Source organism: Drosophila ficusphila, unplaced genomic scaffold (genome assembly GCF_018152265.1).
Source record: "Drosophila ficusphila isolate 14025-0441.05 unplaced genomic scaffold, ASM1815226v1 contig_288, whole genome shotgun sequence".
Lineage (NCBI taxonomy): Eukaryota > Metazoa > Arthropoda > Insecta > Diptera > Drosophilidae > Drosophila > Drosophila ficusphila.
Window position 1 is genome coordinate 1,142,618 of NW_025064191.1, and position 23,404 is coordinate 1,166,021.

Genomic DNA, 23,404 nt, shown 5'->3' on the forward strand with positions numbered 1-23,404 from the left:
GAAAGATCAGTTGACAATTCCGGTAGAAAATACTATATTTTGAGTGGTTTTTTGGTTGTAATAAGGCCAAAAAGTGACTTACAGCGGAACCAAACACTGTTTTGAGCACCTTATGACCACAGTTAACGAGCCCAATCACTTTTTGGACGATTCAAAAAAAATGATTTTTGGCCAATTTTCGCAATTTTCATAAGGGGTAACATCGTCATTTTTTGCGAAAAATGGAAAAATTTCAACTTTTTTGGGTGTTTATACCATCGGATTCAGAAATTTATCACGAATTCAACGAAGTATGCCATTCCACATTTGGAAGAATATTTCCGGAGATATTGCTAAAAAACTGGAGTTTTTTAAGTCATTTTATGTAGTTTTGGGAAAAAAAAACTTTTTCCATTGGTAATTTGCCTGTTATTTGGGCAAGAAACAACTTACAGCCAAACAAAATATAGTTTTGGAAAGTAGAAAAGCCCAACTATTCATGCCACCGAATGCCATTTAATTGTTATAGTTAATTGATCCCTTAGTTAGTTCATAAAAACTAATTTGGAGAAGGTTAATTGACAATTTTGGTAGAAAACACTATACTTTTAGTGGTTTTTCGGTTGTAATAAATACAAAAAGCGACTTACAGCCGAACTAAAAACTGTTTTGAGCTCCTTATGACCATAGTTAACGAGTCCAATCACTGTTTGGACGATTAAAAACAAACGATTTTTGGCCATTTTTCGCATTTTTTCTAAAGGGGTTACATCGTCATTTTTTGCGAAAAATGGCCAAATTTCAATAATTTTAGGTGTGAATGCCATCGGATAGGAAATTTTATTGCGAATTCAACGATGTATGCCATTCCACATTTGGAAGAGTACTTCTTGAGATATTGAAAAAATCTGGGCTTATTTGAGTATTTTATGTAGTTGTCGGCGAAAAAAAACATTTTTTAATGGTAATTTGTCTGTTATTTGGGCAAGAAACAACTTAGAGGCAAAGAAAGTATAGTTTTGGAAACTAGAGAAGCCCTACTATCTGTGTCAGCGAATGCAATTTAATTGTCATTTTAACTTATCCCTTAGTTAATTTCTAAAAACTGATTTGAAAAAGATTAGTTGAAAATTTTGGTAAAAAACACTATATTTTGAAAAAATATATATTCCCATAAAGTGAACTGAGGTGTCTCCTTCACCGAGTTGCAAACTTTTGACTGAATTTATAGAAGCCTCAAAGGTATAAAAAAGGTGCCATGGTGTTAGATTTTTTTTTTAACAATTATTAAATCGGGTAATACTTGCGGTTATCAAATGATATACATATATATTTGTAAAGTATGAAGTATATCAATAAGCTGTTTTATTTTAGTCGCATTTTATTAATAAATCGTAGAAATATTCTTATACATTTTCAAATACTTGTAGCTAAAGTTTGTTTGCGTGTAACTTAATTTAAATATACACACGTGTATGCAATATTTTAAACGTGTTCCTTATTTATACAAACTTGAAATTTTTCACTTTCAGTGTCTAGCTATTTGTTTTAGTACTGTTTCGTATGCTTTGATTTTCATTCCTTGCCACACTAGCTTAAAAGTAGATTAAGTTGGATATTCAAAAGGATTTTATAATTTTGTTATAAATGGTTAAATAGGCAAGTGTAAACAAAGTTGACGGCGATTTGAAGTTTTCATTCATTTCTGTGTACTTACAATCGTGGCATATTTATTTTTAAAAATTATGTTAAATTGTTTTATAGTTTAATAGATATTCTTAATGGTGATATTGCTGTATTACAATTTTAAGTTGCAGCAACTTGGCATTAGTGTTTAACTTATAACTAAATATTGGAATTAATTGCTAACTAGTGAAAAAGCGCCATGGTATAAAATGTAGATAAGGTTGAATAGATAAGAGTATCAATCAAACAAGTTAATGAAATGTATGCACAGATATTGAAATTGTTATGTATATACAAGTAGTAAATTATGAATTCAAAATGTAACAACAGACCGACACTCGAGTTCTCACTCAGACAAACTAAAATTACAATCAAAACATCTACACTTTTTCTTAACAGCTAGACAACATACACATTACGCTAATTCAACAACGCGAACGCATACAACGAACGATTTAAGCTACGATAACAGATTTATGTTTGGTACAATTTCATTCTTTTTGCTTTTGTCGCTGATAATTACATATTATATAATATACAATAATTCCTTTACAAAAAGTCAGTCCATAATTTTGGTTACCAGCTTGGCAATTTCAATCCAACTTCATACTTAGATCTTCATGAAAAATCTTTCTCACAATATGCCATTCGTATAATACTGATAACCATCGTACAGTTTAGTTGAAAGACTCTTCAACGAGTCTTGTACAAGCTGCTCAACTTTTCGTTCCATTTCTTGCTCGGTCAAATTCATATGAAAGCGTTTGCGGAGATTCTGTACGGTTCCGGAGCATCCATTTTTAAAGCACGGCAAATGAGCATCTGTGGAAAAAAAAATTATTATTGCAGCAATAATTTTTAGCCATTTCCATTCCGAACTCACTGCTGCGCATAATTTCTACAAAGTTTATAATACGATCCATATGCTTTCGGGCAGACATCATGCCAACTAACAGGAGCCTATTAAATTCACGCCAATGCTCCGAGCTGGTGCCCCCCATGACTTCAACGAATTCCGGTGTAAGCTTAAAAGGTGATTGTTCGAATCCTGTAAAGCCCAGTTTTAAATAAGCTGTACGTTTAGAAATCATCGATAAAATACCAACCCAAGTTTTTTGGAGAAATACTCAGAATGAATCCAAAGTCAATGTGTATGATGTGCCCATCCGAGTGGAAAAGTATGTTTCCGTTATGCCTTAATGAAATTAAGAGGCGTCATTAAAAACAAATCCCACGACAATGAAATGTACTCTTACCTGTCCTTGACTTGCAACAGATACGAGATTAGACAGTAAGCTGCACAGCTTTGGACAAAATTCTTCTGTGCCCGGCGGAAAGTCTCTCCAGTGGGTGTGCCGTACTCATCGATAAAATAATCTCTTAGTGATTTGTTGGAGTTCTTCTTAATTTGGTGCAGAGAGACAGTGTTGAGGATAGGCTCAATAAGACCACTATCATTCGACAGGCAAACTATCTTGTACGGGCGCACCCAAAGATCCACATGTTCTTCGTGCCATATTATTTTAAACATCTGAAAATAAAACCGCCTTTGGTGGGATTTCTGTTTGTGTATCTATAGTTTTCATACCTGTAACAATTGAGTAGCCATAAGTTCCTGGCGTAAATCGTCGCCGCACTTGACAATGGCGGAAAGCAGCCTCCAATTTGATAAATGGCCGTAGGGCGAAGACTCACGAATGAGCTTTTCCTTTTCGTGCCATGGTTCCTTAAAGGTTCGATAAATATAAGATTAAGTTCAGAGCCCAAAATGAAAGTGTATACCTTTAGGGCTGCTGCCGAGGGATCTTCTGGGTCATTGCTAAAGGATTTTGTGTTTTCGCAGCTTAAGTTGCTGCAATGTCGCAGGCGCACGTCGCCAATGTTAAAGACAATGGGTGGACCTGTCAAACATAATGTCAGCAATCTTTGAACACCTGGGTCAATTAGTACAAAATTTTGTGCATCAAGTTAGCAGAACAACTTTTGATATTTAAATTTTTTTTCTTTCTCATAATTTGCCGTTTACTATCCGTAAATTATTCGTGAAAGAAAAAAATTTGCCGCTTAATTTTTTTAAAAATTATTGGGTGTTCTGCTAAGTTGATATCAACTTGGCAAGACAACCCACTAATATTAAACTTTTTTAATTTTTTTTTTTTACAAGAATTTCCCGTTAATTATCCGTAAATTATTCGTGAAAGAATCAAATTTGCCGCTCAATTTTTAGATTTTTTATTTAAAAACTAGAGAGGAAGCTAGCCTCGGCAAGCCGAAGCTTATATACCCTTGCAGTCATCAAATATGTCGATCAAAATGCATAAGACCTAAACAACATCGAAACTATGACGATTTTTCTATTCATTTTCCATATTTTCGACTATTGTTCGTATGGCAGCTATATGATATTGTTGTCCGATTTTGATGAAATTTAATATGCAATTCAAGAGCAGTTAGAAAACTCGATATTCCAGAAATTATGCTTGTCTGATGAAGAACAACGATGGTTTAATTTTATTTCACATATTTCTATATAGATTTTTCGATCTTTCCTATGGCCGCTATATGATAACGTTGTCGGATTTTAATGAAATTTTTTCTCGATTTAAGGGTTATTGAAAAATTCCATGTTTTAAAAATCATGCTCGTGGGATTAAAAACAACGACGTTATAATTTTTTTCATTATTTATATATATATTTTTTCATCTTTTGTATGACAGCTATATGGTGGAGTTATCCGATTTTGATAAAATTTTATCAGAAATTCAATAGTGGTCAGAAAACGCCATCTAGAAGAAATCAAGTCGATCTGATCAAAAACAACGGCGTTAGAATTTTTTATTTTAATCTCTTGTATGGGAGCTATCCGATATAGTCGCCCGATCCGGCCTGTTCCGACTTATATACTGCGTGCAATAACTACACACCTTTTGGGAAAGTTTCAGCAAGATAGCTTTAAAACTGAGAGACTAGTTTGGGCAGAAACGGACAGGAGGACAGACGGACAGACGTACAGACGTATTTCGATTCAGATTGTGATGCTGATCAAGAATATATACTTTATGGGGTCTGAGGTGTCTCCTTCACTACGTTGCAAACTTCTGGCCAAAATTATAATACCCTTTGCTCTGCAAGGGTATAAAAACCTTGATGTTCTGCTAACTTGATGCACATTAAAAAATTTAACACTAACCTTGGTCTCGTGAATCGCAAGAGTCCAACGACATCTGTGAAATAGTATCCCGCTCGCTCACTTTGCTCATGTTAAGGTACTGCGCTGTAATTTCGTCGTCTTCCTGCGACCAAACATCATCCTCCTGGAGCTGAAGCCCACCCAATGACAATGTGTTGCCGTAGCAGTTCACTGAACCAGCGTCGCCGCAGCCGCCATCCAGTTCTGCCGTCTTTTTCCTTCGGCAGCTTGAGCCCTGCTGACTACTGCTACAGCTGGAAGTGCGGCTGCAGCTCAGGTGCTGGTGCGAGTTCAGACAGGACCCCTCTAGATGCTCTTCGCTTTTGGTGTGCCGCAGCGAAGGCATCATCTTTGGTATCAGGGGAGAAGTGTAAATGTCGGGAACCTCGACCACTTCCACGTAGATAATGTATGGAGTCTTGTCCTTCGAGTTTAAAACAGCAGTCTTTTCCTCTGTTATGCGAACGACATGGTGCGAAATATCCGAGTAGAGCGGAAGCCAGACTCTGGCGGGCAAGTTCTTGTTGATCAAGTTAAGGAACATTCGCAGCGCTGAAGTCTTTTCCGCTTTAGAAGACAGCGAAGTAAGATTTTTACCTACGTTTATTAGCGCCTTCATAAACTCCTTCTGGGGCGCCGTCTTTGGAGCACCACAACTGCAAAGTGTCCTCTGCCCGAGAAGGCCGTTCACTTGGCCCCGTACCGACTCGAAGCAGGTGCAGCCGTTGTCGAAGGCGTGTCCTGAGGTTAGGTCACCGAGACACAGTTTGGCGGGAGTGGGTGCAAGGGTTTGCGTGGTGTAGGGTGGCTGCTGGTAAATGCGTTGGGATATGCTAAGCATGTGAGGCGAGCGCGAGTCTGCTAGCAGCACAGTGGCATCGGACTGGGAACGGTGGTGTGTCTTTTTGGTAAATGCAGCTAATGTTCTCGGTTCCCCGTTGCCTGCCGTGGCTGCATACTTAACTTCGTTTTGGGACTGCTTCTGCTCCTTCTTGGAGAATATCTCCTTCATGAGTGCCAGTTTAGTTTTTCGGGAGTTGCTGATAGAATTCCCCAGCGGGTCCACCTGGTAGTTGTAGGCCTCCAAGAGCCACAGACACTTAAGCGAGAAGTCAACGGACTTGCGACACCGAATGGTCAGATACGGATCCAAAACTTCGGCTAGTTCATCCATTTGAATGTACATGACGATCAGTTGCGGTATGTAGAGATCGACTTCCTGGTCGGGAAAGCTAAAGATCTTATTTCCAATAAAGCTAAGAACTCCCGGTTCTTTAGAGTAAAATAGGTAGTGCACGGCGAAATGGATATTGAAGACTGGCGACTCGAAGAAACGTAAAAGGCCGCTCTGACCTTTCTCTGGCTTTTGCAGCAAGTCCGTCACGGGCGCTCTCTCGCTGATAAAGTACTTGACGACACCAGGAACAGGCAACTTTAGTTTGTGTAAGGAGTTGATTGAAGAAGACTTTGCCAGAGCTTGTTCACTGGCTTCGCTATCGGCTCCGGGAAGGCGCAAGTTTAGCGTTCGCTCCTTCACCTTTGAGTCTGCAGATGAGTCGGACGGTTGTTGAAACTTAAGGTCCGCTGTTGCTGCTAATGATTCCGTGGGTGTAGCGACAGGCGTGTTAACAACGGAGCTCGCAGCTGCCGCAGCCGCAGCAGCGGCGGCCTTTTTGCTTGAATTCGACGTTAGCAGGCTAAAAAATTCCTTTTTTTTTGAAATGTCAGTGGGAGACTTGACTTGGTCATGTTGAGAAATACTGCCTCCGCTGGGTGAACTTAATATGGCCGCAGTGGCAGAGTGATCAGGTTGCTCCTTTTGCTTGGCAGCATTCTTCTTCTCGTGGTTTTCTATAATGCTTTGGGCCGTACGGAAAATCGCATTTTTGGTGGCACCGAAAAAGTTTTTGAACAGCACTGGGTCGTTCTTAGAGCTCTCCGTTGGTGTGGGAGTAGCGGTTGGCGTGGTGGTTGTCGATGGCGCCGCTGGTGCTCTCGATGCCGCACTTGGTGATGCCTTTACTAGATTCGGCAAATCTGCATCCGCAGTGTGACTCTGGACTATTTCATTGTCGTGCACCACTGGTTCGATTTCATTGGAAGTAGCGCCAAGTTCTACGTTGATGGCAGCCTGGGACATGTTCATTACGCGGTACCTTGTTCGGGCGTCGACGCCAGCATCCGCAGTGAGTCCTTTATGGTGCAGTTCTTGGGACAATACACTGGCTTGTTCCAGGGCCGGCTGCTGCGGGCGCTTCTGTTTGCGAGAAGGACGCAGCGTTCGACAGTCTTGTTCGGTGGAAGAGGCATGTGGGGGAAAGAAGCAGAGATGTTCCGGTTGCATTATGTTGTACTCCTCGTCGATGGACGTCGTCTCCATAAGGTCAACGCACTCCTCCTCTGCATCGGCATCCGCATCAGCGTCCGCATCCATCTCACCCGAATCGAGCGATTCATGTGACTGGCATATGCGGTTCAGCGATATTTGGTCCGACTCTGAGCCACAGATGATGCCTGAAGGCAGGTTAAGTGTATGAATGAGAGATTTCTCACATTGTTGTACAGAAAAGCAAAAGGCACGACTGATCGACCCGAACCGCTTGCTCGCACTTACCCGAGTCATCCGATCCGAGACTGGTGAGATCTTCCCGCTTTTTACTGCTGCCGGCGCTGCTGCAGCTATTGTTGCTGCTATGACCGCCGTTGCCAGTGCCGCCGACCATCGTCCCGATTATCTCCTGTCCGTTGGTCGCAACGGACTCGCTGGATTTGGGCCGTACTCGCAGCACTGGACAGGACTCCACAACTGAAATTGATTGGTGGAAAGTTAATATAGGACAGACGACCTGCCTCAGACGTGGATCTTACCGACGGTACTAGACCTGCCAGCAGCTTGCAAACAGATAGGTCGCTGTTGCTTCGGTACTGGGTGTTCCGTGTGTTCCTTGGTTGCCGCAGTCGTTGGCGAGTGCGCCGTCGAAGTGGCTACAGACGTCATGGCCGGCGTGGGCGTGGCTGGAGGGGAGAGGGCTGCCGATACACTTGCCGCAGTCGTGGCAATCTTCGAGCACATATTCGCACCAAGAATGGACGGGGAGCAGAACGTGTTCTCACCTTCAGCATTTGGAGATGATACTTCGACCTGAACGAGAGATAGGTGTTGTTTTATATGAGGTTAGGGATAGTTTTAATCAAACTGCAGCCCGGTCTTTGTTATAGTTAAAAGCTGGTGGTTCTGATAAAGGCAAAAATACACAAATATTTAGCACTAGAGTAAGTGCAAAAGTGAATAACAATGCCAGCAACGAAGCGATAAAAATATAAATAAACAAAAACTTTCCAGGTTTTGCTGCGCGCATGTATGTGTTTCGAGTTTGCGTATGTGCATTCGCGGTCGACAAGGTTACGCGGTGCAGGTTAGGGTTTGTGTTTTGGTCCGGGTAAAAGCTAATTGCCACAATTTGTCTCGGGCTCTACTACTTACCTCCGGAATGCGTTGCAGGGCGCTGTCGAGGCTGCGATTACGGTGGTGCTGCGTGTGATTGATACGAGTATTGGTCACCTGCGAGACGGGCGGCAGCAGTATGCCCATGGACCTGCAAACGAAAAGAAAAGAAACCAGAAGGCGCATTAGAACGTAAAAAAATCAATGCATCTGTTGTGGTTAAACAAGGTGCTTGAACATGTTTGACCACTCAGACACACACACCAGGAAAACATTATACGAGTACGCTACGTCGCAGTTATCATATCGCTTCGAGCCATTTGGCTGGGCGATAAATCCAGCGATTCCCTTCAAATTAAATTAGCAAGATTCACATACCAGGCCGAGAACAATGCGAGTAAAACATAAATAAGTTGAAGCACAGCAAAGTGAATACAAAAAGGTTCGGCGAACGGGCGAATCAGGGAGTCGGCAAGTCGGCGAGCAAAAGCTATGTCGAGCACTCACAGCCCACAATGACTGACTAATCGAGCAGCTTTCGGTTATGGGGCCTTTGTTGACAGCTGGTCGCTGACTGAGCTCGGGGGTTGAACCAAAGCTCGTGACGAGCCGAGTCCGAATCGTTAATGCGATGACGTCGTCAAAAGCTCCGGCGGTTCCCCCTTAAATTGCGAGGGTGGATCTAAAAGTCGCTATCTCAGGTGTCTGCTCGAGAAGCCTTATCTTAAGTGTGGAGTATTACGCGAACAGCAATCTGGCGGCACGACGAGCGCGCAAGTTTGTTAGCCGGCCTGGCCTGCCATGCCCTTTGGGAATTCCACAGGGAACGCGACCTTCGACGGGAAGGAGAGGGTGCGCTTTGCACCTGCGTACCCATATTTACTGCGGGTTAAACAATAAAAAGCAACAGGAAACAGCAGTAAATCAGCAGCAGAAGATTATCAGCTGGGTCAGAGGAGTTTTTAGCGGGTGCTCCCTGGTCCTGGAACCCGGTCCACGGGCACTCTACAGAGAGACCGTTAACGATTAACTGGCGCGGTGCCAGCCGCCATCTCCCTCCATCTCATTTCGCATGCGGGTCACTTGTCGTGTTCCATCTCTCGGCGGTGGCCACATCGCTGACGGCCTGTCTAGCATGTGGCTGTAGTTGAAGACCTCTCGTCGATAATGCTGAGATTGCAAGCTGGGCTCGTGCACTCGACTGGTGTACCAAGCGAATTCCGGGCATACCAAGCCGCGCTAATTGTGTTGTTGTGACAATCATTTACGCATTTGCATTAATTCGCCGAGTATTCAATGCTTGCTTAGGGGCTTGCCTCAGTCGTGGGTTTTGATGGGCCCTGCCTGCTTCTTATGCCTATTGCCAAGTCCACACATCACGTACCTGGGATTACGTAAGTCCACCGCGAAATAAGCCCAATTAAAGGCTGCTCTCTGGCAGTTCAGAACCTATCCTGTTCCAAAATGCATTGCTAAGCCTTTTCAAGGAAATTCATTATCCTGGAAACTATTCAAAATTGTATTGCCATTTCCAGCAAAAGGTTGATGACTTTTAAAACGTTTCCGATTACCCGTTTTGGCTGAATCACTTCCGTAAGCGGGACACCTTTTTGCCGAAATGCCGCAACTGAGCAATGACCCCCCTCCCGCCCCTTTTTGATTTCTCAATTTTGAAATTTATTTTTCGCAAAATAAAAATCTTTTCAAATAAAGTTAAAAATTTCAGCTTTTTATCTTTAACCGTTTTCTCAAAACAATTTTTTTAAAAAAGTGCCATTTGTCGGCCCTACAAGGTGAGAACCTGCCTTAAGAGAAAGAAACATGTATCGTAGTAAAACAAAAAGTACTACCTACTTAACCTAAAGAGCGCAACGCCACAAACCTAATATAATATTACTAACCTTTAAAACTTGTCCTTATCTTAAACCAAAAAACCTAAACCTATAAATATTAATAATTAAGTAATTTCGAATGTTTTTTATCAAAATATTTTTACATTTTCAAAGACTCATAAAAGTCTTTAAAAACTCATTAAAAGTCCTCGTGGACGTCAGGACCACATCAAAAAAAGGAAAGCTAGGGAAATTTAATTGGCAGGGGAAGCTGCAGTAGCACAATCACGAGGTCGATACCTGTCGAAAGGAGCTCTGCCTACGGTAAGGTGACACGGGGTGGCCCAGTTCCCAGTTCCACATCCGCACAGGAGCGTTTTGCCGGCGCACGCACCAACAAAGACAGGGTGTGGCACGCCGTCCGGAAGCACAGCTCGTGTACATACACAAAGCCCGACAGCATACAGCAGCACAGCTTTTCTGCGGCGTTAACTGTTTTTTAGTTAAGCAAAAGTTGGCCATATTGAAGGTTATGGGAGAAGGGGGCTAGACCACAGCAAATATTTTTGCCATGCACAGAGAATGCGTTTTTGTATGACAAATCAACCTATTATTCTTCATACATATTTCACAAATCTCAAGACAATTTCGAAAAATAATGCTAAAATTCTTCTAATAATATTTACTAATAATATTTACTTTATTGTTCAAGGTTTTTTAATACAGCTAAAGACTGGAATATACTGCAAAACGCTTCCTGCAACAGCAAGGAGTATTTTGGTAGTGTTGGCCATAGACACACTGATATGAAAAATGTATCTACTTTATTGGGTCGCCATGAAAAAAAAGATGGGCGGTTTTTAAAAACTACACTTCCTTTTCTCCGACTCTAACTAAAATACGCATAGCCAGGCTATGCTTCATAGCCAGGCTATGCTTCACTTTATGGCAAACCATCGGAAACTTGGAAAAATCTGACATGAGTAGGGGTAAAAGAACCGACCACCAGGAAATGAAAAACTTTGAATGCAGTTCGTTTAAGAATCCCAACACAAATGTTTAGAGGTATGCCACATTGAAATCGGATAAAAGTTGGTCGAGTTATGGGGTATGGAACTGCTGTATTGAGACACTTTTAAGCAAACCGTCGGAAACTTGGAAAAATCTGAATCTCAGGGGTAAAAAATGGCAGAAACGAGACAGCAATGGACTCACCTGAAATCCAAACTCAAGTTTCTTTGGTGCGTGGAAATACGTTTTGGGGGATTTGCAGCACTTCCCAAAGCGGCGGGGACCATGTCGCCCTGTGACTGCGCCACACTCAGATTGGGCCGCCCGTGCACCGACGGCATGGAGTAGTTGAACTCGCGGCTCAGGCTAAGACGGGGCTTGGGATAGCGCGAGAGCTTGGGTGTACTAGCCGCAGAGCTGGCTGTGGGCATCTGGCCCCCAATCGCCAACGTGACTGGGGCTGCGATTAAGAAGGCGGGTGTGTCGTTTCCGTTGCCCAGTTCCGACCCCAGCGAAGACAGCGTGGTGGTGGATGTCGAGTGCGGCTCGCAGGTGATGGCCAGCGACGACTGGCTGTGCGGGCTTCTTCTCCCGCAGGAAGCGGCCGAGGACGAGGTGCTGTGTTGGCTCAGGCTGGGACTGTGACCGGGACCGGGATGGCTGATTGTGGCGGACGCGAATGCTGACATGGACACGGGGGAAGTGGTGCTCTCCGCCACCGTGGGACTGCGCACCACGGTGCTGTTGCTGTGCTCGCTAGAGCTGCTGGTGCTGGTGCAGGCGGCAGTCGAGTGCTCGGAAAGGTCTTCGTCGTCCGCCGCCCCAACTGGCGGTGGGCAAATCCAGGCGTCAGCCAACTCCAGGTTCGCATTGTCGCTGACTTCGGTTGACTTTCCGTTCATATTAAAGTCGGAAAGCGTCTCGGCATTGGAAAGTCGCACCGTTGCCGGCATACAGTGGTCCACCAGATCTACTCCTGCAGCCATTGTCGCTAACGCCGACGCGGAGCCGGTCTTGCCGGCTGGCCTGTCCTCCGCCACGACCACGACGGGGGAGAGCAGCTTGTTGGCGGTCTCAATCTCGCGGATATGCCGCAGATACTGGTAGCCACTGCTCTGAGCCACCGTCTTCTTTTTTGCCAAGCCGCTGCCCACGCTGGCTATGCTGATGTTCATGCCGACGAGTCCTCCGCCGTGGTTCTGTTTGCTCTCTCCGGCACCAGAGCCGTTGGCCGTGCCATTGGGCGGATTACTGCTCGCCGCACTGCTCTTTTTTCCTTTAAATGCAGAAATGACGGAGTTCATTTCGATTTTTGATTGCGACGCGGGGAGGGTTCCAGCGGGAGTTCTTTCTTCGCTTATTAAGTGGTCTTAAATGGCTAGATACGCAGCTCTTTGTGGCACAACCTTGGAATTGCTCTCGTGCTCCATTGCGCGGCTATGGGCTCTCAAGTGAAATATTCTGCTCTGAGTCATGGGTCAAATTCTCAGCTATCCGCCTTGCCTCCTCTGTTTACTGGCGCGGAGCAGGCGGCCCCCATATCACCACGGCCTTTTGTTGTTGTCGTAGTTGCAGGCGCTGCTCGTCAGTTGACGCGCTGGAAAGATAAACAAAATTGGTGTCAATTAGTCATTTTCGATCAATTAAAAACCAACGCCTTGGTGTATTCCTTTTACACGCATGGTGCATTATGCACAGGCTCTTGCAAGAACATAATCTCAAACATATTTCATTGTTCTTAACGAAAAATTTTTCATTATTTAAAAGAAAGTCCTTTTCTATCTTATGCGTGGCACCGGAGCCTTAAAACCATGGGAGTTCATTTGACGGTAGCAAATTCTTTTAACTTCATATGCCACAGACATACATAGGTCCTATACATATATTTGGGTTTCGAAAGTGGCAAGAAATTAATAACTTATTATACCCTTGCAGAGCAAAGGGTATTATAATTTCAGTCAGAAGTTTGCAACGCAGTGAAGGAGACACCTCAGACCCCATAAAGTATATATATTCTTGATCAGCATCACCATCTGAATCGAAATATGTATGTACGTCTGTCCGTCTGTCCGTCTGTCTGTCTGTCTGTCTGTCTGTCTGTCCGTCTGTCCTCCTGTCGGTTTCTATGTAAACTAGTCTCTCAGTTTTAAAGCTATCGTGTTGAAACTTTTCCAAAAGTTGTGTAGTTATTGCACGCAGTATATAAGTCGGAACGAGCCGGATCGGCCGACTATATCGGATAGCTCCCATACAAGAGGTCAAAAAAATAAAGGATAAAAAATTATTACGCCGTTGTTTTTGATCAGATCGACTTGAATTCTTCAAGATGGCGTTTTCTAACGGTTATTGAATTTCGGATTAAATTTTATCAAAATCGGATAACCCTATCAATATAGCTGCCATAGGAAAGATCAAAAAATATATATAGAAATAATGGCAAAATAATCATAACGTTGTTGTTTTTTATTCCACGGGCATGATTCTTACCACATCGACTTTATGAACTACCCTTGAACCGAGAAAAAAATTTCATAAAAATCGGACAACTATATCATATAGCTGCCATATGAACAACAGTCGAAAATATGGAAAATTAATAGAAAAGTCGTCATAGCTTCGAGGTTGTTAGCCTTTATGTATTTTGTTCGATTTGTTTGATGACTGCAAGGGTATATAAGCTTCGGCTTGCCGAAGCTAGCTTCCTTTCTTGTTTTTATTATAAATCACAATCACTTTGTAGTTCAATGACAAGTAAAAATAAAAATAAAAAATAAATAAAAACAAGAAAGGAAGCTAGCTTCGGCAAGCCGAAGCTTATATACCCTTGCAGTCATCAAATATGTCAAACAAAATACATAAAGGCTAGCAACATCAAATCTATGGCGATTTTTGTATTACTTTTATATTGTTCATATGACAGCTACAGTGGCTCACAGCTTAAAGTATGCAGTGCATACTTTTAACTTTAAACGCCCATAGCGGTAAAACTATAAGGAATATTGGAATAAACAAGGTGCCAAATGAAAGATTAACTTATTTAGAATAACGTAACAAAATCATTTATTTTCAAAAACGGCTTAAACACAAAAAAAAACTTTAAAAATGAAAAATACAGCTTATATTCAGCTCACAGCTTATTTTATGCAGTCTCAAAAATGTTCAAAAAATCAGGAAAAAACTCAAAAATATAACGTTTTTAATATTTGGTATGGTAACCATTGTTGTCAACGACATCTTTCAGCCTTTTCGGCATTGATTCAACCAATTTTTGGGTGACTTCTGACGAGATCTTTCCCCACTCCTTCATTAGGGCATCTTTTAAATCATTTTTGTTAGAAATATGGTAATTTCTAATATTATTATCCAAAATGGCCCATAAATTTTCAATAACATTGAGGTCCGGTGACTGAGCCGGCGTATCCACAACGTGAGGGCAATTGTACAGCAACCACATCCGCACAATTCCAGCCTTGTGCTTTGGATCATTATCCTGATAAAAGCGGAAATTGTCTTTTATTCCAAGATCCTCGGCACTTTGGACCAAATTGTCCTTTAATATTTGAAGGTATGCTTTTTTATCCATTGTCGATTCAATAAAAGTCAGTTTTCCAGGGCCAGCAGCTGACATACAGGCCCAAACCATCACGCTGCCACCGCCGTGCTTCACCGTTGCCTTCAGGTTCTTTGGTTCAAGCTCTGTATTGGACTTCCGCCATACATAAGCGTTACCGTCTGATCCAAATATATTAAATTTGGATTCGTCTGCAAATATCACACTTTTCCAGAACGCTTATGTATGGCGGAAGTCCAATACAGAGCTTGAACCAAAGAACCTGAAGGCAACGGTGAAGCACGGCGGTGGCAGCGTGATGGTTTGGGCCTGTATGTCAGCTGCTGGCCCTGGAAAACTGACTTTTATTGAATCGACAATGGATAAAAAAGCATACCTTCAAATATTAAAGGACAATTTGGTCCAAAGTGCCGAGGATCTTGGAATAAAAGACAATTTCCGCTTTTATCAGGATAATGATCCAAAGCACAAGGCTGGAATTGTGCGGATGTGGTTGCTGTACAATTGCCCTCACGTTGTGGATACGCCGGCTCAGTCACCGGACCTCAATGTTATTGAAAATTTATGGGCCATTTTGGATAATAATATTAGAAATTACCATATTTCTAACAAAAATGATTTAAAAGATGCCCTAATGAAGGAGTGGGGAAAGATCTCGTCAGAAGTCACCCAAAAATTGGTTGAATCAATGCCGAAAAGGCTGAAAGATGTCGTTGACAACAATGGTTACCATACCAAATATTAAAAACGTTATATTTTTCAGTTTTTTCCTGATTTTTTGAACATTTTTGAGACTGCATAAAATAAGCTGTGAGCTGAATATAAGCTGTATTTTTCATTTTTAAAGTTTTTTTTTGTGTTTAAGCCGTTTTTGAAAATAAATGATTTTGTTACGTTATTCTAAATAAGTTAATCTTTCATTTGGCACCTTGTTCATTTCAATATTCCTTATAGTTTTACCGCTATGGGCGTTTAAAGTTAAAAGTATGCACTGCATACTTTAAGCTGTGAGCCACTGTATATGATATAGTCGTCCGATTTTGATGAAATTTAATTTGTAACTCAAGAGTCATTAGAAACCTCTATATTCCAAAAATCATGATTGTCTGATGAAATACAACGATGTTATAATTTTTTTTCCGTTATTTCTATATAGATTTTTCGATCTTTCCTATGGCAGCTATATGATATAGTACTCCGATTTTTATGAAACTTTTTTCTCATTATAAGGGTTATTAAAAAACTTGATGTTCAAAAAATCTTGCTCGTGCGATAAAAAACAACGATGTTATCAATTTATTTCCATTAAATCTATATAAATTTTCGATCGCTCCTATGGCAGCTATATGATAGTGTTATCCGATTTTGATAAAATTTAATCCGAAATTCAATAACAGTTAGAAAACGCCATCTTGAAGAATTCAACTCGATCTGATCAAAAACAACGGCGTTAGAATTTTTCATTTCATTCCCTCGTATGGGAGCTATCCGATATAGTCGGCCGATCCGGCTCGTTCCGACTTATATACTGCGTGCAATAACTACACACCTTTTGCGAAAGTTTCAGCAAGATACCTTTAAAACTGAGAGACTAGTTTACATAGAAACAGACAGACGGACAGACAGACAGACAGACAGACGGACAGACGGACAGACGGACAGACGGACAGACGGACAGACGGACAGACGTACAGACGTACAGACGTATTCCGACTCTGCTCGTGATGCTGATCAAGAATATATATACTTTATGGGGTCTGAGGTGTCTCCTTCACTGCGTTGCAAACTTCTGACTGAAATTATAATAGCCTTTTGCTCTGCAAGGGTATAAAAATAACCCTCCTTGTAAAGAAAATTTCTAGTGGTTATGTACTATTAAAAGAAACTTTACTTAATCGATTAAATTAAGTCAATGCAAAAATAAATAATTTAAGCCAAACGCAGACTTGTTCTGTGTCACAAAATAAAGAGTAGTTAGTTCGAACTAGGCTCAAACGATTTAAGCTCAAAGAAAAGAAAACGAGCCATGCGGCTTCAACAGCATACGACTACTTGCAGTTATGTGTTCGATTTCCCCCAGCGGTTTTTCAGCCACCTCTACCGCCAACTCAGCTGCAGCTTGCGCAACCTTTTGGAATCAGCTCCCCGGCGCAGTGCTCTGCGTACTCCCGAGTTTTGGCAGTTTGGTAATCTGCACCGTGGCTCGGCAAACGCAAAGAGCACGGGGCATTATATCCAAGAGTTGTCAACAAACGCGGGAGCAACGAAGACCTTTCAATGCTAGTCGCTGCTTTTTAAACTTCGAATGGCAAACTTTCAATCGCTGCAGCTGCAGCATAATCGCAAATTGTTTAAATGGTGCGCTTGATGGTTGTAATCTAAGGCGCGAGACAATTTCATAAAACATAGCTTGTTCTACCAAACTTGATTTGGTTTTCGTGTTAGTGACCCAGGGGCACAATATATTTCTCTGGAATTAAAAGAAGCCAAAAAGTTGTTTTGACAGTTTTGTTGTAACAATCACTTTGACTTTTATTCCTCTGATAAATCATATCTCAATCTCTTAAATTTTAACTAACCGATTTTCGAGTTTTTAATCAAAATACAATGCAGTTGCATTAGCAAATCTAGAGTTTCACATTCCGTTCCTGTGCGGTTAATAAACCGCAAACTGCTCAAAACACATCGCAGTTAGGCGCAAATATATACGCAGTTAGAGGCAGATACTTTTGCTGCTGCTCCAAGCAGACTCCCTCCGAGAGAAACATGAATGCGACGTGCCAGCTTGTTTGAACGCGCTATCAAGGTCAGTCCAATCAGACAGCCAAAGAGTACACACACACGCTCGCGTGTACCTAGTTGAATAACTTTTCAAAAATAAAATACTATCAAAGGCGCTGTAGAACCAAACTGAACCGAGGCGAATCGAAATACATTGAATTCAAATCGCGTCAATCAAGGTAAGAAATCACGTTGAGTACGAATGAACGTTAAAGCTCCCCGAAAGTAAACTCCGGACTCTGTTGATACTTGTAAATACTAGTAAGCTCGATTGACACAGTGTAACTAGTTTAACAGGGTTCAAGTTCGATCATTCACTGGAAGGCAAACCAACAGCAAGCCCAAATTACTACAGTATTCCAATACATCAATTTACAAAAAATTATCTTATCTTTTGAGACACAAGTACCCTATCTTTGTTTTTTATTAGCTAATAGAAATGATTTTTCAAGTTTTCTACTCTCTTGCAATTACGAGAGGGCTTACAATCTGAGCCCGATCAGTACACTGTGAGCTCGTACTAACATTTGTATCTTCGTAAAAAGCCAATTACAATATCTAGTTGTTCAAATCCAACTGCCTTGGTCCAAGATTTTCAAATACATAAGTAGCCTGTTTGCGGAATTCTTTTAGTTAAATTGCGGACTGATTTATAAGTCACAGCAACTCTGCGCTTTTAGAGAATTTAAGCACTTTATAAATCCTTCAGGCAGATTTTTTAAGCAGATACAACGGCGGTCCGAAGCCAACCCGAATGCAATATATGTATGTATGTAAGTGGAGTTGTCACACAACATTAATTTTTCGTTGCATTAAGGAGCGGACAGCGAGTCAGCCAAAGAGCAAGAGAGAAAGCCTAATGGCCGTTTCCCATCTTCAGCTAAGAGAAAGTTGGGTTACACAATGAATGGGTGGTCGTCTTTGGGGCGGAGAAAAGTAAGGGCTCCATCTCCTATTGCATCGTTCCACTAGATTCCACATCAATCCCCTACCTAATATTTTCCCTTAGTATTTTCACCAGTCCAAAATTAAAAGCAGCTAATGCTACAATCATAGCTTACGAAGATCGAAAGTTCTGCAGCCAGCGAAAGTGATTGGCCACAAAAGCATAGTTAATATGAACAATAATACACCGACACATGCAAGAGGTGCGTAAGTGGAAAAACTTTACTCGTTAATCTCAGACCCAATGCAATAATTGTATGCAACATAAAAGATTAGAAAAAAAAATATACTAACGACGAGACGGTAGAAGTAAATAACATCCGACAGTCCAGTCCTTGCCTCCATAGTTTACCCATTTTAGTGCCCAAGTATAAAATTCATTTGCGTCTCAGAATGCGTACACACACTGTGTGGACTTTGGTCGTGCGGTACACAAAGTACCTTATCAGCGGCTTTCAAAAGCAGATCCCATTCAGAATAAATGATCGCTGCTGGCAAGCGCGACAGACACAGAAAATAAACTGCATAAGGCGTGGTGTTTTGTGGGCGTCGTGAGCGTGTCTTTATAGGGGCAGAGGCTTTTGAGGTACAGTAGAATCCCGATTATCCGAACATCCGATTATCCGGACTCGATAAAATTTTCTATAGCAAGTTACAGCAGTTACAACAGTTATACCCGGAAGACGCACTAAGCAAAAGGATAGAAGTGTATAAGTCTGTCTGGGGACCAATCAAGCCATCGAGTTTTTGTCACAATACCCGGACGGACACGATAAGGGGAGTCGTTATAACAGGATTCTACTGTATTTCCAACCAAAATTTTAAATTACATAGGTATTATGTAATTCATTATCTATCGTTATAGCTCTTTTTTATCCATCGTATTATCAAAGTAAAACCCATTACATAATAAAAAAATTATTAAAATTAAAATATTATTTGAATTGCTTTGAAATCGGTTATCCAGATTTTCGATTATACGGAATACCGATGGTTTTAATTGATCCGGATAATCGGGATTCTACTGTAAAGTGTGAGCTATAGACTGAAATTGATTGCTCCGTTTTGTTTTGGAATTGCATTTAGTTTTAATGAGGAGGCACTGCGAAAAGAAATACATGTATAGTTTCTAAAAGTCAAGCAGCCTTGAATTTATCTTTGACTCCCCACGTCAACCATGTCAGAAAAGCTGGGCTTTTTGGTTTTGTTGTTACTTTGTGATCGGATCAAGAAGCTATTCATTCAGGTATTTCAAGTGGCCTTGCTACATGCCCTATGGCACGTCTCACGCCGAAGCTGATTAGGGCCGCAGGGATCGTGGACGACCCGAGTCTGGTAGCCCCACTGCCCTACCTCAACTTCCTTCGCTACCTAAAGCGGAAAGTCTTCCGAAGCTACGATGTGCGCCGCTTACTTCAGGTGGGCCTTGTCCACTGGAATGCACTGAGCAATGCCAAGAAGAGGCTGTTCGAACCAGAAGTAAGAGACTAAATCACTACGATCTCTTGGCTCACGCTCTCTCACCTTAGCGCATCTTGGCCCGCGTGGCTCGCAGGCAAAGGAAAACTCGGCGCCGCAGATTGTTGCGCCGCAGTCGGCATGGCCAGAAAGGAACAGATGCAGTGCGTCGCCCCATATACGACAAACGTCCTTTGGCAAGGCGCCGAAGACGTAAGTAGGCCCGCCGGGCCTTGGAAAATTAAAAACTAGTTCGGTTTTCTGAAGCTCAGAGAACATATACATTAGACTCTCCGACTTTCTACTCCACACTTAATTTCCTCCTTTCTGGTGTTTGGCCAATCCTGTGAGAACGACGAGTTCTACAAGTACATAATTGACTGGTAAAGTTAGTTGTGGGAACCAGCCCAGATTCTAACAACACACCAAGCAGCTTGTCAAATGGCATTTTAAAATTTCACGTCGCGTGAGTTGCTGTAAAAAGGGAGATTAAAACGAAATCTTTACACTTTCACTTTTTGCACGGAAGGATGAAGAACTTGCTCCTGATGTCTCGCTGTATTGTGATTGGCCCTTGCTGAGCTTCGAGTATTTTTTAATATTTAAAAGTTGTTTGTTTAATATATATACATATATATATATATATTTTACAGAATCAATAAATTTAATATATCCTTCAAGCTAAAACAATAACTAGCACTCAGCTGAGATTCCTAAAAAAAAAGGTCCGATAAGAGTCAAGACCTTCCATAGTCTTTGGCAAAGCAATATTAGTTATTATTTCGGATAAATTTAAAAAGGTAAAAACTAATAGATAGATAGATTAGGATATTTGACAATTCAATAATTGTGCAGGCGAAGCAGATCGCGAGAAAAATACCGTATCAGCGACTATCTGTTCGACAGCCACTTTCTGTTTGTCAGTCAATGAATTGTTAATTTTAATAATCGCTGGCTTAAGAAACAAGTCAGCTACGCAAGCAAGTTGGGAAACAGAAAGAGCGGCGCTGAAACCACTACAAGTGTTTGGCTTTAGTTTGCGCTGAACCTGCAGTCTCACAGCGTGTGCTATGATATGATTAGTGATCGAAAAGCTATCAAAACTGGTTTCCTTCTGCTCTAAAAAATTCCCGTTTTGGATATTTTCCTGTGGAGTGGTTAACTAACTCAACTATTTGACAAGCGTCTGCCGACGCAACGTGCAGCGGCAGGTAAGTCGAGAGAGATTATGTCACTTAATTGCACTTAAATTGCCCTGTCCCACTGGCTGCTCCTTTTATCTCGGTCGCCGTGCACTGATGACTGGTTATTCGTTGCTTGCTACACAAAAAAATCGCTCCACATAACAACACATGGCCTCACAAAAAGCCTAAGCACCAAGTTGCCCCTTGTATCCGGAGAACACCTTCGCAGGGTTTTGAATTAAAGTCAAGCACAGCTAGGACCGGGCGACAGGAGCTGTGCGAGGGCGAAACAACAGGCTTCACTTGGTTTTGAATTTTGTATACACATTGGCATTTACAAACACTCTTCGCGTGGTTACGCACTTGCGTTTTCTTTGAGACTGCACTGCTTTAGATTGAATTTGAAAACGCCTGCTCAACAAGGCGAAAGCGGTCAACGCGAGTTAACGATCTGGCGAAAAAGGGCAACAAATCAATGACTCTGGGCACAAATGGCAAATGCGCTGAAATGGAGATAGAGATACACCCAGTGATATAAATACAATCGTGGGCAGCCTGCCATATTGCCCAAAGGTAAGACTTCCGCATAGTCCCAACGTTCTTCAACTCATTAGCAGTGTCAGCAACATCTCCCCTTCTTAAAAGCTCTAGCAGTCAGAGGACCAAAATCAAAAAGGAAGATATAATTATTTATATCTTATCAGGGGCGAGGAATTCATGTAGTCCAAAACATAGTCCGAAAACACATACTCACAGAACCTTGGGATCCAGTTGGCGGTGCAAAGTCGATGTAATCCAATGGGTATCAAAGATGCGATGACAATTAGCGTAGATGAGTAGGGTCTGTCACTTTCACTTGTGGCTTTTCGCTTTTAAATTCACAAGCATTGGCGAATCGAAATTCCTATATTTATCACCGCGATTTACACTTTGGAAGGTGGAAATTGTGAGGCACCACAGAGACACCTTACTGCTGCTTACTTTCCGTTTGTTTTGTGGAAAGTGTACAGAGTAACAGTTAGACCAGTAATAAACAAAATAATTTTGTAGTTGCACAAGCACCAGCACTGAAACTTATACAATTACATCTACAGGCCCCATACAACCATGGACTCGACTTGAAAAATCTCGTTTCGTTGCTTGTGTGTATGTGCGTTTGCGAGCAACGGTGACTGTATGCGTGCGAAAATTCACTCGCGACGTGAAATCACAATTCGACGACACTTGTTTCAATATTATAGCAGAATACTGCTCGTTATTTGGCCGATCTTGAATCGCTCTTAAATTTAAATATGCTTATTATCAGCAATAACTTTAGCCAAGGGGCGGGACGCAGACACTGCGACATACACACACAAAGGAACAAAAAGAGACGCGCCCATACAGTATGTATACAATATGCAATTTTCAATACACAAGGGTACTCCAACGCCCACTTCACTGTGGTGTACATACACACTTTTTATGCACTGCCACAACTGGCAAACTAGCAATATCGTTTTATTCGGCGTTTTCGATCCTTTTTTTGTATTCCAAAACGAAAACAAATTACGCGAAGATAGGCGTTAACATGTCAAACGAACTCGAGATTTTTTTTCGAATGACGAGTAGCTCGGCGAGTTTATGGGCTCTTTACGAAATCATAAGTAATCCCTAACGCGTTAAGTTATCTGCGGTCACACTGCACAACGCCCTTTTTAATTTAACATTTTTGGTTTATAACCAAATTTAGAATTTTTAATACATATTTCAGCAGAAAATTACTCTAAAATTGTTTATAATTTAATATCAATAATTTTTTTATTTTGATTAAATAAATGTTTCATATTAAATAAATTTTTATTATTGTTAATTTTTGTATTCATTTCGTAAAATTCTGTTTTGATTAACAGGAACTTTGGTATTCAAAAAAAGTACATACTTCAATTTTAAGCTTAAACTCTTAATTTTCACATAGATATTTTAGACTTAAAAAACGCGACGACCAAATTGTTTGTTTTTAAAATAAGAATCGTAGTCACCCAAAATGTAGTTGTGGGCAAAACAAGATTTCAGCATTCCCGTGCGATATTTTTTACTATGTCACGCTGCCTTTCCGACTTGTCAGCATAATACTCCAGACAATTGAATAATGCGTTCTTAAGTGACGCTTAGACGCATTCTCGAGTTCATTTTGCAATTGCCTGAGCTGCCCAAATTGGAGAACATAAGCATACATGACCATAGATTGAGATCTCGAGGCATAGATTAGACCCTTCAGAAAAGATGTACTGGAAAGATCAGCCTGGCGTGCGTGAGTTCAACAATCTCTAAATTGGTTG

General features: G+C 41.5%; 2 protein-coding genes across 5 annotated transcripts; one reads left to right on the forward strand and one right to left on the reverse strand.

The window, feature by feature from the left end:
• Positions 1-1,339: 1,339 nt before the first annotated feature.
• Positions 1,340-22,715, reverse strand: LOC108099137 (pneumococcal serine-rich repeat protein). 2 transcript variants are annotated; one of them, XM_017202476.2, is made up of 12 exons: positions 21,838-22,715; positions 11,349-12,741; positions 8,341-8,452; positions 7,725-7,998; positions 7,471-7,662; positions 4,857-7,370; positions 3,448-3,566; positions 3,254-3,391; positions 2,922-3,196; positions 2,772-2,860; positions 2,549-2,713; positions 1,340-2,487 (listed from the first exon to the last, which is right to left on the reverse strand). In XM_017202476.2, the coding sequence occupies exons 2-12, from the start codon at positions 12,446-12,448 to the stop codon at positions 2,300-2,302; spliced, it is 5,166 nt and encodes a 1,721-aa protein (XP_017057965.1). In that variant the 5' UTR covers positions 12,449-12,741; positions 21,838-22,715; the 3' UTR covers positions 1,340-2,299. The 2 variants fall into 2 exon arrangements, with proteins under 2 accessions (XP_017057965.1, XP_017057966.1); XM_017202477.2 differs by having other exon boundaries at positions 21,834-22,715.
• LOC108099139 lies at positions 19,206-21,818 on the forward strand. 3 transcript variants are annotated; one of them, XR_001771912.1, is made up of 3 exons: positions 19,206-19,920; positions 19,971-20,365; positions 20,429-21,818. XR_001771912.1 is itself a non-coding variant. In XM_017202478.1 (2 exons), the coding sequence occupies exons 1-2, from the start codon at positions 19,717-19,719 to the stop codon at positions 20,118-20,120; spliced, it is 354 nt and encodes a 117-aa protein (XP_017057967.1). In that variant the 5' UTR covers positions 19,206-19,716; the 3' UTR covers positions 20,121-21,818. The 3 variants fall into 3 exon arrangements, 2 of the variants coding, with proteins under 2 accessions (XP_017057967.1, XP_017057968.1); XM_017202478.1 differs by having other exon boundaries at positions 19,971-21,818; XM_017202479.1 differs by having other exon boundaries at positions 19,997-21,818.
• Positions 22,716-23,404: the final 689 nt, after the last annotated feature.